Source organism: Dendroctonus ponderosae, unplaced genomic scaffold (assembly GCF_020466585.1).
Source record: "Dendroctonus ponderosae isolate FM_Combo_2020 unplaced genomic scaffold, Dpon_F_20191213v2 Dpon_F_20191213_8, whole genome shotgun sequence".
Classification (NCBI taxonomy): domain Eukaryota; kingdom Metazoa; phylum Arthropoda; class Insecta; order Coleoptera; family Curculionidae; genus Dendroctonus; species Dendroctonus ponderosae.
The window spans coordinates 8,226,325-8,242,580 of NW_026019016.1; the positions used below are offsets into that span (position 1 = coordinate 8,226,325).

Consider the following 16,256-nt stretch of genomic DNA (forward strand, 5'->3'; position numbering starts at 1 on the left):
GTTTTAAACCACAATTTTACCAACCTTTTTATTACTTCAATGGTTTTTCACATTTCACCACTTTCTGAAATACTCATACTGGATCATCTTAACTTGAACACAGTGAATGCCAATCCCAATTATGTTCCTCACTAAACTCATCAGCCCAAACATCACTTTTTTCGAGCAAATTAATTTCTCAGTTAGTCTGGGCTTTACGAAAGAGTCAAGTGTAAATGAAGTTTACCCGTTATAGATAATGAAAGTTGAACACGGGTTGCAGGGAAAAGAACTTGACGCAGAAAGGGACAGTTTTTCATCAAGAATTAATTTATTTTAATTTAATACAAAAGTCGCAAATACATCAATACTGTATCAAAAAGTAGACAATATTTTACCTACTCTTTACCTACTCTTTGCCTGCTCTTGATTGTTGCAGTTAGCAAAAGCCAACAGACGGCTGAAAGCATTTTGATGCAACCTAATCCTAAACTATATTACAGTATCACCAAAAGTTGAAAAACTCGAACAAACGTATACGAAAGCCTATTTACTTTTCTAATGGAGCATAATTAAGAAGTTTCTCAATGAGATCCACATGTCCTAACAGCATCCTGCGACAACAGTAACGTTTAAGGCCGAGGGCGTCCAGAGCGTCACCTTCTGTATATTCGGCCTGCAAGAGCCCCAAATAGGCCTCCCATTTATTACCAATTACTTTCCCACAAGTGAAACAACGAATTGGGATAATCATCTTTTGCTCTAAAACTGAGATAAAGGTTGTGAGAGCAACTGTTGAATTTACGGAGCGGGAAATGCTACAAATCATTTAACTGTTGATACTAAGAAGGAGACTAGATTCTATTTGAAAGTATGAGGAATAAAACTAAGTAGCATGCCATAGTTACCTCGTAATTTCAGCTAAGCAGTGCAAGCAGAGAACACATTCGAAGAACGAATTAACCTCAAATAGCAGGAGTCACATATAACCTAACTTCTAAAGTTTTGACATTTTCTAATTATGTGAAGTGCGTTCACGGATTGACTCTATTAACGGCATGACCAGACTCAACATTGCGAGAATCGCAAATTTGAAATCATAACTTCTAGACATAATTCTGTACGTAATTTATTTAACGAAATTTATCCCAAAATCCACATGAAATAGAATGGCTATCTAATTAATTACAATATAAATTATGCAAAAAATTGTGGGGAAAAATAATGAATCTTCGTCGCTACTTTATGCGGGGAAAATAGGAATTTTGAATTTCAATCAATACACTGTTTTCGGCGTTAATATACCATCATAATGTTTATTACAAATGTAATATCTGCAAGTTTAAGTCAGCATGAATATTACCTGGAGAATTTTCCATAGAGGTTTTTTGAGTTCAAGGTTCATAATAAAAAAAATATTTGGATTAAAATTGCACATTATAACTTATGAAAATGTCCTGTAGTTAAAAATTAACCGGTCTTCAGATATTTTTCAGGAAGATTTTTATTTTTTTTTATTTTATTTTATTTTATTTTTTATCATCACTGATATGATGTCACTGTATTCTATTAACTGTAAATAAATATTAGATTCAAAATAAACGCAACAACAACCAAAAATTTTGACGCCCAATCCACAATAAGTGGACTTGTATGTATGTGCCTCTTCTAAAAAAACCGTATTAAATTCTTGATATGATAAAATGTTCATGAATAAAATAATTCTTGATCATGTCTATAATTATAGTCATTCCTGGTAGAATGTCCTCAGGACATTGAGTTCCTATTAATTTAAAAAGCAATATACGATAGATAATAATAATAATATGTATAAAGGGGGTAGAAACCAGTAGAACCAGTAAAAACCAGAAAGTATATTTGATCGGTGATATCTTCTGCTCGTGCTCTTTACTCACCCGAGAAGTTCGATGTTTTCAACTACCATTATGAAACGTGATTTGGATTTATTTAGTCAGCAGGCTACTGTACGTATTGGCGGTCGAGCCTGCTGTTGTTTTGCTGCCGATCATTATCTAAGTTTGTTCAGCCCCAAAACACTAAACCACACGCCGCCACTGTTTAATCGTAAAGTGCCTAGTGATGTCATAGGTCCTTTCAGTGACTTAATTTTTGAACGTTCCAAACGAACCGCTTTGTTATGACTTGTGATTTGACATTTAAGTTACCCGTGTTTTGTGTTGGGAATGATTTTGAAACAGCTGAAAGTAAAGTGTTTGATACGGTTAGTTTTTGCTGTAGAAATTTATAAAAAACGCGAAGTTACTGAAATATAATCCATTTCAACGTTTTGCGGTTTATTGATTTCATCAGTTCAGTTTTGGTGACTAGTTATATCTGATAATCCACTGTTTTATTTTGGTACTCATCACAGACATAATGAGTTCGGGTAATAGACCGAAAACAAATCCATGGGCCAAAACAAATGCTCCAAAAGGTAAAAAGCCTCAAAAAAAGGGAAATAATCTCGGGCCACCTTTGAGCACCAGTGGGGAGGTGAAATTCAAGGAAGCACAGGCCATTCTGCACAACTCTGTCCAGAAACATGTAAACGATTACGAGTCTTCATCAGATGAAGATGATTTGGACTCAGTTCAGCTGTTGGGTAAGTTTACTCAATTAGAAGCAGTAAAAGCAAAATTGTTGGCCTCAATGATGAGCGAGTCCGAAAGATAGAGAGAAATAATTTGGTGTCTGACTGGATTTAATTTTTCTAACGTATGGGGGCTAACGTGAAAAACATCTAAATAACCAATCTAATTAGTTCTAGGTGACTCCCCGGAAAAAAATTCAACATATGCGAGCTTGTCGGAAATTTGTTGTACATATTGTCTTGTGATAGAATCGCTCTTGATGATAAGAAACCAATTACAGATGATAAGAAACCAAATGCCAATTCATTCTTGTATTTATATACACAATAATTCCTTTTATTACAAATTTGCGTAGCACACATTTTTGATAATGAAAAATTACCCTTGTCTTCTTTTGCGCAACATTTAATTCATACGATAACTTTCTGAAATATCCCAAATAAATTTCTAATTCTTCTAAACCCAACCAAGGTAGGTCTTGTATCTCAGTCAAATGGATCATAGACAATAAGGCATTTAGAAACAGAAAGTTCATTCAAGCATTTAGAAACAGAAAGTGTAGACAAATGCAAGTACAAAGAAAAAGACACGCGACTAACCGCCACGAACAAACAGGTTCTGAACCTATAGATCTGATTAAAATCGTTACCTAATACATGTTCACCCTATAAAGTGCAACACTCATAAATTATGCCCCTTTGCGAGTTTCTAGTTCTTTATGTATTCCATAGCTGTGAAAATCCACATCTATTTAAAAAAAAATCAAGTATCTTTTTTCCCGACTTATTGATACTGGGTGCTGAACATTGAATTTTCTTCCAAACGTGTGCTTTCGTAAAAAATGTTTTCCTACATGAATTTAATGAATCTGCATACTTAAAACTTAACCAGCACTATGTATATTTAAACTTTAAACATGTGGAAAGTATGTTATTTTAGCGAACGTACCGAATGATATTTTATTTAACTGTTATCTTTTATTTTAGGTACTGTACTTAAACAATATAATGACACTGGTGGAACGACGGATCAAACGATTAAAACGCAAAACTTTATTCAGGAATCGTTTCTTTCAGGAGCAAATACTTGTTTAATTTGCATTTCAAGAGTTAAAAGAGATGATAAGGTGAATTATATCTGTTAATTTTTATACGCAGATAGTTGCATATAAAAATTTGTCAATTTTAGATTTGGAGCTGCGTAAGTTGTTTTGGTGCTTTTCATTTGGATTGTATTCAACGATGGTCCAAAGACACGGTAATGCAACAGAAACAAAGAATTGAAGATCAAACTGTATCAGAAAAAAGGCTGTGCTGGTGTTGTCCTAAATGCCGATCTGATTATATGCCCGATCAATATCCAACTAAATATGTTTGTTTCTGTGGAAAAACAGAGAACCCCATCTATCAACCATTTTTAGTGCCTCATTCTTGCGGAGAAATTTGCAGGAAGAATTTGCTCCCACTTTGTGGACACAAGTGCTTACTACTATGTCATCCAGGTAAATATTCTGTTAATTCGCTGGGCAATTAAATGTTGGTTTGTTGTAAATTTCAAGGTTTTCTTGTATAAGAAGAATAGAAAAAAATTGACTATTTGAAGTTGGTTTGCTACCGTTTGTTATTGCAAATCGCTGGCTTAAAAAATGTTAGCAATTTACAATCGTTACGATCTTTTAGCTAGATTGCGTCTGCATGGAAATTTATTTACAGGGTGGTCCTCAATACCAATACAAATATTGCGTTTCGGGAAATTTTTCTCATCTGAAGGTTAATGGTTTCCAAAGTACAGGGTGTCAAAGTGTAAAAAAAATTGTTTTTTTTTTAATTAAATCTTAACTAGATTATAACTACCAAAAAAGTTTGTGATCGGAAGTTTTTAGGCCGAGGAATCCAAATTTCCTATTGGAACTACTTAGCCTACTTAGCTTGTTATTCGTATAGAGCGCTAGATGCTAGTTTGGGGTAGTTTAAAACATCAGAACTTTTTTAGATTCCGTTTTTTTATTGGCAATATTTCGTTCTCCCGTATTTGTTAAGCAAAAAAACTTGATCCAGCTTGATATACATTTGCAATATTTCACCTTTTTCCAAATACATATTTCACATTGAAACCTGTAGTGATTTTTTGCACTAATTCAAATTGGATCCCTAATATTGTCGTGACTTGGCATTTTTAAGTCGGCCATGAGCAAACATTATTTTGCTATCAGTTTGGTATCAGTTAAGTGCTAAAGAAATATTGTAACTTCTACTATTGCATTGAATTTATTGAAAATGCCCATTTATTGAACATTGCAGAAGACTTCCGCTGCAAAACTTTATTTCCTTCAATCATTTATTAAAAGGGTTAGTAAATCTATTAAGTCAGGGGAGATTATTTCGAACCGTTATTTTGAAATAATTTTCAAATACTTTACTGACTTTAAAAAGTAGTTTAAAGTAGCTCTTAGCGTGCCTAAATAAAAACACTGTTTATTGTTTGTTAAATTTTGTTTGTAAGATTGAATTAAACTAGATTAAAATTGTAAATAAACTATTGCGGCTAGAACCCTGTAGAAACTACAAGGAAAGTAATAGAAAATTTGCATTTCTCGGTCTAGAAAAAAAACAAACCGATATTTTTTTGGTAATAGTAAAACTGGTTAAATCTATTTAAAAAAACTGATTTTTATTTACACAAATTTGCTTGAAACGCGATATTTTTCCTAAACAATCTGTCAATGAATGTTGCCGCGTTAGTTAAGCACCACCCGGTATAGGGCGATATTTTTCCTAAGTTAAGATAAGAAAACTGTGCTGTCCTGGTGTTTTAGTAGCCTGAAAATATGTACAATTTTATAGTTTTTGCGACTTGAAAATATTGCGTCACAACTACTTGTACTATACTTGTTTGGATATTATCACGTACCTTTTCTTAGCCAGCGGACAATTCCTTAACCAAACAACTTGTTTTCGATGTACTTCTAGATATCTTCGTTTTTCTGTATTTCTAGTGGACCACAAACTTAAATGCACTTTCCGCACTTGCAAATAACAGTATTTTACTTTACTGGGGGTTTTACCGCACTTTACACACTACTATTATTCCCGAGATATATCCCGATTTTGCAAAACGCCGAAATATGACAAAAATATGTCTGTTATATTAACGACTATCTGGATCACTTCAAGTCAATAATACAGTCACATTCGCATCGAAATCACCACTAAATTAAATGTCTGTCGATTACGATGCGAAATATCATCTTTTCTTCCGGTCAATTTTAGCAAAGACAGTCCCTTTGTCTGTGGCGACAAGTTGACTTGGCGCAGTTGCAAACAAATTTTTTATGTAAACAAACATACACTGTGGCAAAAATAGTTGAAATAATGATATCCGGTTAATCAACTATTGGTGGTTCCAAAGGGATTTACTATGTTCAAAGCAAATTGAAAATAATTACAGTATTTTTAAAAAATCTGAAATGATGTTTTAATGCTTGCAACTTTCTGCTCAAATTGCTCATTTGTACATTTTACATTACAAGTTTAATATGTATGTATTTTAACGGCAATGAAACTGTTTGGTTTTACATAAACCTAAAGGTATAAAATGCGTTTAATTTTTAATAAAACGAATATTTAAATGCTGAGTCCCGCATCTCAATTGCTTTTGTTACTTACACGTTATATTTTGGAAAAATTCTATGAACAGCGCAAATAGCTTTGCCATTTGGCCTATAGTTCATTATCAAAATGCCTGTCAATATGCAGGGTGTCCCAAAAAATAAGCCTGTCGTATTATATATTTTTTTGAACAGGACACCCTGTTCTTCTAGCATCAGTTGGGACTCTACTTAGCTACTGTGTAGATCCCTAAAATTATATTTAATATTGCGGCAATAGTTTCCATACAACCGACTAAAATCTGATAAAAATTTAATTTTTAATATCCTTGCTGGACATAGGCCTCCCCTTGTTGAGTTTCATTATATTTTCACCATTAATTTCTGTCTTGAGCGCTATGAATCTAATTTTTTGTGATGTCGTCTGTCGGGCAAGTTAATGGTCTTCCTCTATTTCTTCTAACGGATTGGGTTTCCTTGAAAATACTGGCAACAAATTGAATGAACACCACCCTAAACTAAAAACGTTACTAATATTTAAGGATTTGCCGTCTAAGGTACCATATTTTTACCCTTATTTAAAATCGAACATCGTGTACATTTTCTGCCTATCGGTTGTGGAACTTAAATGCGAACAGATCTGTTGTTCACAACTTGATTTGACTACGAAAACTGTTGATAAGATAATGTATTTCAATGAACAATTTGCAATGGACCAGTTTTGTACAGGGTGTCCCATTTTCAACCCTTTTGTATCTCTGTACTTGTTAGTGCTATCAAAAAAAATAAGTGTATGGGCTGTTTTTAAGTCAAACCAAAATGGTAATTTCAAAATTTTGGCTCGCTTAAGAGATACAGAGAAAACTCAATAAGAGGTATAGAAACATGTTGTTGGGTCAAGAAAAAAGTTATCGGACCTAAGCTCATTTTTTTCAATAGATCAGTCTGTATATTTTAATCTAAAAATATGGCATTTTAAGTTCTATTTTCAATAATATAACAGCATGGATGATTTGGTTTCGTATGCAATTTATTTAAACTTTATTAACTAAACTATGTTGATATTCTAGCTGAAAAGACATTATACAATAAATTTTAACAGCTGGCACAAGAAAGTAAATTAGAAAACTGAAGAAACTTTGAAACGAAATAAAAGAATCAGTTTAAGAACTAAATTAACTGAAATCATGACAAATGATCGAAAACTCGTCCGTTATTTTCAACGCACTATGGGCATCTTTTTGAATGGGTTTTAAATCATTCATGATGTGTGAGGCGTCATGAATTCTTTGATCAAGTTGTTTTGGGGTTAAAATGACTTCTCTATACATTTTATTTGCCAACATTCCCCAAAGTAAAAAATCTGGAGGTGTTAGATCCGTTGATCGTGGTGGCCACCTTATTGGTCCATTATTGAAATTGTATTCATATACTTATACCTTATCCATAATAAAAAAGGTGTCTTTGATTGGAGTAGGTATGTTCGGATATCTATCTGCATTTAATTTTTTTTTCTGAACCGCTATACGTCAGATTAATTTAATGCAAAGAATAACTTCTATTTACTCCAAATCAAGTATCATTTGTGAAGTTCCAATGCCTTTCATTATGTCTATTAAGAATACCGTAACTTGTAATTCGACATTCATCTGACCAAATTATTTTTTTGTAAAAAAAGATCTTCTCATCAGCTCTAGAATGCTAATACGAGTACATATTAAATTAAATATAACAAATATAAGAAATGCGTTTTCAATTTTTTTAATTAAAAAAACATTTTCTACAAACTCATATGTCAAAATTAAATCGATCTTAAAAATGTTAATACAATGTCAACATAGTTTAGGTCCGATTACTTTTTTCGTTATTACGTCCGACTATTTTGGAAAATGGCAGATTATTCCGCAATCATTATAAAGAAACTCTTATTATAGGATTATTTTGAATTATTTCATTTCCCTGTATTTCTTATGCGAGCAAAAATTTTAAAATTTCGACTCTACCACTTTAATATTGACCTGAATAAAGCATACAAATGTACATCAACAATAGACAAAAAATATCTAGGATACACCTTGTAGAAAATATTTTTAGGGTAGCCGTAATATGCATGAATCTGCCAAACCTTTAACTACGATGGTGTATCAAGTAGAAACCGAGCGGTTTTATATTTGAAATTGTTGCTTTATTGGGCAATATTTAGAAAACATTATTTTTCTACATAAATTTCCACCCCAGAAATGAATTTTTCCAATCGGTCCGAAACCCCGTCGTCGTAGAAACTCTTCGGACTTTCACTCAGTAACTCAAGCATGCAACTTTGTATTTAAGTGCGGTAGATTAAATCTATGTAATTTTTAGCCATTTATATCTAAAATCGTTTTCAGGGCCATGTCCACCTTGTCCAGTAACAGTAAATGTAACCTGCTATTGTGGTTCGCAACAGCCTTCAACTAGAAGATGTTGCAGTAAAGGATGGTCTTGTGGTAACCGTTGTGGTAAATTGTTATCCTGTGACAAACATTCATGTGCCGATGCGTGTCATTCCGGCGATTGTAAACCTTGTGCGAAGAAGAGCATCCAGAAATGCATGTGCAGCTCTCAACAGAAGCTGAGAGATTGTGCGTTTCCAATTTGGCAATGTGAAAAGGTAAAAAAGAGAAACAGTTTTTTTTTATGTTTCAACTGTTTGGTTGCAGGTTTGTGGCAAACCTTTGGATTGCGGGAATCACAAATGTGACGAATCTTGTCATGCGGGAGTCTGTAATTCTTGTGTCTTAACTAAACCGCGCACTTGTCCCTGTGGAAAGTCCACATATAATTTAGCGTGCACAGAAGACACGCCAACATGTGGTTCCACATGCGATAAACTTTTGGAATGTGGCATGCATACATGCAACTATCGATGTCACAAGGATAAATGTGGTCTAGTAAGTGCACGATTTGAACAGGAATTAAGGCAGTTTGAGTAAAATGGATCAAACTTATAACTAGTACAATCCATCCAAATCTAAACAGGGCAAGCTAAAGTAAATTCGCGGAACAAACACGTGAAATATAGAATTTCTAAAATAAACCGCGCCGTAAATTTAACGGTGAAATTTTAGGGAGTATTTAAACCAAATATTCCCCAACTTTTCACTGCAAATATTATCTCAATCGATAATACGATTTGAACAATTGTTTTTATCGAATTAAAGCTCTGCTTATTATGTTACGCATGTAACTCCCTAAAGAAACATAACAAAAAACAATATTATTAGTAGTGAAAACAAAAATACCTTACCCTTAGAGAAAAGAAAACTTTAAATAAACCTGAAATCTTATTCGCTCAGTCTTTTTGCCAGAAATTTCATTCACAAGTTTAAAAAATCGCAAAAAATTATGACTGGTCATAAGGAAATAGTTATCTCTCGAATGGCTAAACAGACAACTAAAATTGCTCGGAAGGCAAAAGGCTGTGATACCGGATACTTGTTATATATCTGGGCTACCCCATATTGCCTGCAGAATTGTTTAAACTTTGACCAAGAAGACATGATGGTACATATTTAAACACCGGGTACAATTTTCTAACTTGATTTTTGTACAAGGATAGAACTGTGATTCGGTGAAAAAAATATTCAACTGAGAGCACCGACTAAGAAAATATTCAGTCAAAAGTTAGGGCATAATTAGAATACAATTTCAAACGGAAATTCATTTTTGGTGATCGCGCACTGTACATTTCTTTGGATGGTCTTGGATTTGGATCGAGTGTAGGGTGATAGATTTTGTCCGCATGTTGCTTCTTGTGCCGTATATTTTTAACTGTTCTGAATTTTATTGGTAATATGTAAGATCAAATATTTTTATATTGTACCGATGAGATTGAACATTTAAGAAATTATTTCAGTGTTTAGAAACTATAACAAAGTGGTGTAGATGTGGGCAACATTCCAAGGAAATACAATGCAGCAAGCAGTATTTCTGTGAAACTAAATGCAAGAGAATCAGGGATTGTAATAAACACCCATGCAATCGAAAAGTAAGCGATTATTGATTAAGAGGTTGTGTTCTTCTTGTTAGCCCTTAGCGCTGTTTAATGCCACAAATACAAACCAGATTTATTTGAACACAAATCAAGAGTTAAAAAGAATGTTGAATAGAAATAACTAATGCAAACCGGAACTATTTGGATAAACTGTTAGTTCCTGCAGGATTCTAATGGAACGCCGCGAAAACCTTTACTTTTTTATTAATCCTTTGTTTTGTGTTGGTTAAAAATATTTTATTAATAGTGTTGTGACGGAAACTGCCCGCCTTGTGAAAAACCGTGTGGAAATACTCTTCAATGTGGCAACCATAAGTGTTCTTCGGTATGTCACAGTGGCCTGTGCTATCCATGCCAGAAAACCAAGGAAATTTCCTGCCGATGTGGATCTACGAAAATTACCGTGCCTTGTGGTCGAAAGCAAAAAGTTAAACCACCTAGATGCTCCAAGTTATGTGTGTAAGTACTTCACAATGCAAACCTGTAGGCTTTATAAATGGCATTTTAAAAGCAACTATCTAGGACAATTTAGATTTTTTTTAATTATTGCCGAATTATTCGTTTTAATTACAGGACGCCTCCAGAGTGTCATCACGAAAAACGCGACAATCACAAATGCCACTTTGGTGATTGTCCTCCTTGCAGGCAAATTTGCAACAAGCGAAGACCAAATTGCGTTCATCCATGTTCAGCCACTTGCCATGCCGCTGTAATTGTTAAAATTGAGGCTCAACAGGGGAGCATGCCATGGGAGCAAAGTGCGCCGCAGTTACAGAAACAAAATCAACCTTGTCCAGTTTGCAAAGTGCCTGTAAAGACTACGTGTTTAGGTAATAACCAATAATTTTGTTAAGTTTTGTGTTTCAATAGTACATTCCAATAGTAAACAGTTAATAGAATTATATCCGAATCATTGAAACTGAAACTTGCACGTCGGAGAATCGTCGGTCATAGTGGGAGCAATGTTTTAGTCGATCCCCGCGAAAGTAATCTGTATCGCGTCTCACTGGCGTGAGATAAAATATATAGGCAGCTTAAAGCACATATTTTCCAGAAAACATAAGTTTCTCGATTTTATATTCACTTGTTGCTTACAGGAAAACACGAAACCGTCGATTGGCCGTGTCATTTGGCAAAACCTGCCAGCTGTGGACGGCCTTGTGGGCGCTTGTTGAAGTGCACCAACCATTCATGTTCTTTGCAATGTCATTTGGTCGAAAATTCAAATAGTGAGGTCGAGGTAAGTGGTGGAGTTTACTTTTGGCGTTATCCAATATCGCTGTAACTTACTTAGCTTTTCAATTTAACATCACAATTGAAGCGTATTGATTGTCTGAAATTTTAACGTAAAAATTATCGGCATCGTTTAAACGATCAAGAAAAGCTGATATAGACTGACGCCCAAAAATGCCTATATTTTAAGAATAATGGCAAAATCTATTAACTGAGATTTTTGAGGAAAAAGTATAGTTTTGCTAAATGAAGACAAAGAGTATAAAAGCGAAACAAACAAAACTGAAATACGCAAAAAGGAAAATTAAAACATACCGAACACGTTCAGGTTCTAAAAATACGAAAATTGTACGCCGAATAAACTGTTCTTTGTCTACCTGCTAAATATTTGAAATTAGGCCGGGATCAATTGCGAAATTTGCGAACTGGCCTGCTCTAAACCACGACCGGAAGGATGCACTCACGTTTGTCCGAAACCGTGCCATCCAGATCGCTGTCCACCCTGCAAGCAAATGTTGAGAATTAAATGCCACTGTGGTCTTACTCAGCCCTATGTCCAATGCAATAGCTGGCTGAATGTGGAGAAACGTGAAGAACTACAGAGTTGTGGAAATCAGTGCCCAAAAAATGTAAGTATATTTAGTGAAAGTGCGGACAGCAAACAACCGCGTACACTTCTAACGTGTACACTGAATGAAAGAAATCGGAAAATGTGCCTAGTCAATACTCAACTTATGTTTATATATTCTTCATAACTTCATGAACAACTTTTGCTAGGAGTTTAAGAGTCCCTATAGGTTCTAAGTACAAATTTGTCGTATTTGAGTCATACATGTAATCGCCAGTTAGTACATCACTATCTACTAGACGTTGTTAGGATAACATTTTTTTTTTCAGTATGTTTGTGGTCATCGCTGCAAAACCAATTGCCACTCAGGAGACTGTCCAAATTCCGATTTGTGTAAGAAAAAGATCAAAGTTTTCTGCAAATGTAAGCGCCTTAAAAAAGAATTTCAATGCGAAACAGTCCGCCAAGGGCTGGCTGTAGTCGAATGCGATGAGATTTGTCTTCAAAAGCAAGCAGAAGAAAAAGAAAAACTTGAGGCTGATGAAGCAATTAAACGGAGGGAAGAAGAAATAAGAAACCAAAGAGAATTGGAGTTGTATCAGAAGAAGTTTTCCGGGAAAAAGAAAAATAAAGATCGACGAGTTCATGAAGAGGAAGAAAATGGCAGTTTTCTTAAGAAGTACTGGTTGTTAGTTCTAACCGTTTTCATAGTTATTGCGTCAATTGTACTTTATCAAGTTCTAGACTAATTTTTTTTAAATTTATGTGGGTGTTTATGAATCGATTCTTCATGTTTTTATCAATGTTATTATAAGTGCGAAGTTTGCTGTGAGTTTCTTAAGATTAGTTGGATTAATATACATTGTTTCTTTGTCTTCAATAGCTTTAAAACTTACGACCAATCCTGCAATTGAATTAATTTATTACTGAGCTAAAACTTTGGTAATGGGTAACAGGTAATGGAACAAAACTTTTGCTAGCATACTGGATTTATAGATTTCAACAGAAAACTTTAAATTATATTTTTTTCATGTCCAAATGTTTTGGACAACAAGTGGGGTAAGTAGAACTAGGCTTAGTAAGTGCCAATCTTGTGCAGATTTCGACTCAGATTTTAAATTTTAAACCATTTCAGTCTTTATTTGGAGAACTAGTAATATAGTTAAACATTGCCAATTTTGCTTAATCTTACGCAAATAATTTATTTACAAAAATTACCATTTTACATTTTTTTATGAAAAATCACCACTGGAAATATTGGGATTTGCTCCCATTTGCAAACCCCATCCAAAAACGCGAATGTGATTAGTTTGCATCGTTGCTCTTCAAAGCTTAACATATATAACATTGTCTGGATCTAAATAGGTCCAGTCTTCTACAAGAGAAACGCACCGAATCTATGCTGTGATGTTTATTATAAGCAAATTGATTTTTCTTGGAATGTAAAAATGGCCGCAATTCCTAATGAAAGCCACTTTCTATCAACTTTTGTCGCTAGCAAACGTTTTTATAACATCAATTTGAGACATTTTTGGAAAAAATGAGAACTGATGTTGTGCAGTAAAGTTGAGCAGTTCTGCGATTAAACTAATGTAATAAGTGTATTTTGGGAACTCCAGTGAATAATTAAGTTTTCAAACATTGAATTCTTGCCTACTGCTACTAATATTTGCCATTTATTTTTACTTGTTACCTTTGTTCATTGGTTCAATTCAACTCCATTTTGGGTGGAAATAAATATATTTACAATTTGTTCTGTACTCTCTGAATACCTACCGACAGTATATCCGGAGGAACGACGCAAACTTGAATCATCCCTGTACAGTGTGTATGTGAAAAATATTCTGCTATAAACCTTATGTAATAATATATGTATAATGTACCCAACATATAAAAAACAACGTGTACATTTTCAAGCAACTAATTAATTTGTGTGATTCAATTTTATAATTTTTTGCGTTTTAATTTTGGGTTGCAAAGTTTTAGTTGATCATCCGTTAGCGAAAACACTTGATCGCCGAAGGATTTAAAATGAAGATTGTAAAATACGACGGATGCCAAAAGGCAAATTAAAGATACTACAGCAATATATTCTGTGCGATTTTCAAATGGGGTTCCGCAGGAAGTATACCACAGCGCTTTATTAGTTGGGTGCTGCTGTTTAGGTAAACAGTGCCAGTCAAAGTACGTTTCGTCGTAGTCGCTCAGGCATAAGTACTTCCTTTTCTGAAGAATCTTAAATATAAAAGAATAAATTGATCGAACTGTGTTGTATTTTACGAATGCATTCTATTACCATTCCAGATATAGTTTGAACAGGAACATACTCGTTGCATGGCCCGATTTGCTCCTTAATCCCTGTAGATATCTCATTTTCAGGATTAAATAAAATCGGAATAATCCAGAAGGTAGTATAATGAAGTACCAGATGCAATATTAACAAAAACGTTGTCCAATGTGTTTTATTGGGAATTTTCCAATTAACTTCGTTCGATCTACTCAACCTATCGCCACTCCAAATTAGGAGTAAGAAGATAGTCAAAAGAATGAAATAGGTAACTTCACTGTGAATGTTAAAAACATCATGCAATGGATGGTATATCGGAATGAAGAGGGGCAAGCCACCAATGGGCCCCAATAAAGACGCCAAGAAAGTTGCGAAGAATTCTTTTAAAAAGCTGAAAGACATCAATTAATAATTTATTAGTGTTTGTGGTTTGATGGTACCTTTTTCCTTTGAACCATTTTCCTTTGCTCTGGCAAAATACGCGCCTAAGAAAATGGAACCAGAAAACAAAACTGCAAGTAAATGCGGAATGAAAGTAGTAAGAATTCCATGGGACTGAGTAGTGCCTATCGTAAATGTTGGGATCTGTGTCGTGCCAGAACCAGTGCACAAACTTTACACCAACAATATCATAAGGTAAATCAATGAGGACAACTGTTAATCCAACAGCGAATGGTTCGGACCATTTGGGAAGGCGCATTTTGGCCACTGCTATTGATGCATTGTAGATCAAGCAGTTATCTAAACAGGGAAACTATCGTAGAAAGCTAGTTTCTACAGAAGATGTACTACGGATTCTGGGGCTACTTGCAACAATAATCAACCGATGCAAATTTGGCTTTCCAACATTTCGTTGTTAAATGTTCAATTTTGTCGCAATTGACGAGATTTTTAATAATGAGTCTTCGATACATTTGAAAATGAGTTGAGGACGATAGATGATGGATCTATTATTTAGGATAGGAGAAGACCTGTTTAACGGTAAATCATTATCTGGATCCCAAAAGTGTTCGGGAGGAGCGACAATTGGGGATACTTTTTAGTTTTCTTTAAATGTACATTAAAATGTTAACATTTGATCTTCGTTGCAATGTTTTTATTCACGTCTTCTGTCTTATTCATATTTTTACTGTTTGTTTGAATCGATAAAAGATCAGAAAAATATTTGTCGTTTTTAAAAAACTTAAAAATTTAAACCTGCTATACAGTTGCTTTAAATACATTTCAATAATCAAGTTGTAACAAAGTGTAACAGGCATTTGTCCGCTAAATACGAACATTTTTGGCTAAGATGAATTTTTATGTGCTATTGTAAACGATCGATCAGCAGCTCATTGAAACCGAAGGTCAATTTTTTGAGAAAACTGCAAAGATTTGCTTATCGATGGTTCACTTTCTAAAAAGGCCATTTATTTCGGTCTATAATGATGTACAAATGAGCGTGGGTCAAAACTACTCGAATTTTCTCACTCACGTTGTTACGACTGAATCGAGTTTTCAATTATCTATCCAACGATGCCAAAACGAATTCTGTGGCTCGAATGGTTCTTGAGAAACTTCGAAAAAAGCAGCGTCATGTTCAAGTAGATTTTGCAACTAAAAAAAAAACCCCTCAAATCTGAAACTTCTTGAATTCAAGCCTTTTTTGAGAAAACTGCCAACATTTCCTTATCGATGGTTCACTTTCTAAAAAGGCCATTTATTTCGGTCTATAATGATGTACAAATGAGCGTTCTTGATCATTTTGCCTCCGAGAAATGAGCAAAAACGGGACGGAAAACATGGAATTTTTGCATAATCTTGCACCTAAATGTCTGATATTCAAATTTCGCTTTCTGGCCCAAAACTACTCGAATTTCCTCACTCACGTTGTTACGGCTGAATCGACTTTTCAATTCTCTATCCAACGATGCCAAAACGAATTCTGTGGCTCGAAT

At 34.3% G+C, this 16,256-nt stretch overlaps 3 protein-coding genes and 1 long non-coding RNA gene across 4 annotated transcripts in view; 1 reads left to right on the plus strand and 3 right to left on the minus strand.

The window, feature by feature from the left end:
* The window catches only part of LOC125505389, a 111,286-nt gene extending 105,367 nt beyond the window's left edge, over positions 1 to 5,919 (minus strand). Inside the window, exon 1 of the long non-coding RNA XR_007282145.1 lies at positions 5,502 to 5,919. This is a non-coding gene — a long non-coding RNA (uncharacterized LOC125505389). The remainder of the gene's footprint in view (positions 1 to 5,501) is intronic.
* On the minus strand, positions 292 to 980 carry LOC109534449 (DNA-directed RNA polymerases I, II, and III subunit RPABC5). The gene is made up of 2 exons (XM_019900117.2): positions 888 to 980; positions 292 to 747 (listed from the first exon to the last, which is right to left on the minus strand). The coding sequence occupies exon 2, from the start codon at positions 731 to 733 to the stop codon at positions 530 to 532; it is 204 nt and encodes a 67-aa protein (XP_019755676.1). The 5' UTR covers positions 734 to 747; positions 888 to 980; the 3' UTR covers positions 292 to 529.
* LOC109534493 (NF-X1-type zinc finger protein NFXL1) lies at positions 2,136 to 12,907 on the plus strand. The gene is made up of 12 exons (XM_019900202.2): positions 2,136 to 2,221; positions 2,372 to 2,602; positions 3,578 to 3,717; positions 3,780 to 4,092; positions 8,586 to 8,848; positions 8,898 to 9,128; positions 10,094 to 10,225; positions 10,479 to 10,690; positions 10,805 to 11,061; positions 11,329 to 11,471; positions 11,863 to 12,093; positions 12,362 to 12,907. Exons 2-12 carry the CDS (start codon positions 2,377 to 2,379, stop codon positions 12,779 to 12,781), a joined length of 2,568 nt encoding a protein of 855 aa, XP_019755761.2. The 5' UTR covers positions 2,136 to 2,221; positions 2,372 to 2,376; the 3' UTR covers positions 12,782 to 12,907.
* A 771-nt stretch (positions 12,908 to 13,678) lies between these two features.
* LOC109534494 overlaps positions 13,679 to 16,256 on the minus strand; it is a 4,737-nt gene continuing 2,159 nt past the window's right edge. The window contains exons 4-6 of the mRNA XM_019900203.2: positions 14,760 to 15,060; positions 14,329 to 14,710; positions 13,679 to 14,267 (exon numbers count right to left, since the gene is read on the minus strand). Coding sequence (XP_019755762.2) covers positions 13,977 to 14,267; positions 14,329 to 14,710; positions 14,760 to 15,060 — 974 coding nt within the window. The 3' untranslated portion in view covers positions 13,679 to 13,976. The remainder of the gene's footprint in view (positions 14,268 to 14,328; positions 14,711 to 14,759; positions 15,061 to 16,256) is intronic.

Excerpts from the sequence above, each read along its gene's own strand:
- LOC109534449 (XM_019900117.2), bottom strand. The coding sequence starts at position 733 with ATGATTATCCCAATTCGTTGTTTCACTTGTGGGAAAGTAATTGGTAAT.
- LOC109534493 (XM_019900202.2), top strand. The coding sequence starts at position 2,377 with ATGAGTTCGGGTAATAGACCGAAAACAAATCCATGGGCCAAAACAAAT. Across the intron at positions 9,129-10,093 it reads ACAAGGATAAATGTGGTCTA|TGTTTAGAAACTATAACAAA; the intron begins GTAAGTGCACGA and ends AAATTATTTCAG. Across the intron at positions 11,062-11,328 it reads TGTAAAGACTACGTGTTTAG|GAAAACACGAAACCGTCGAT; the intron begins GTAATAACCAAT and ends TGTTGCTTACAG.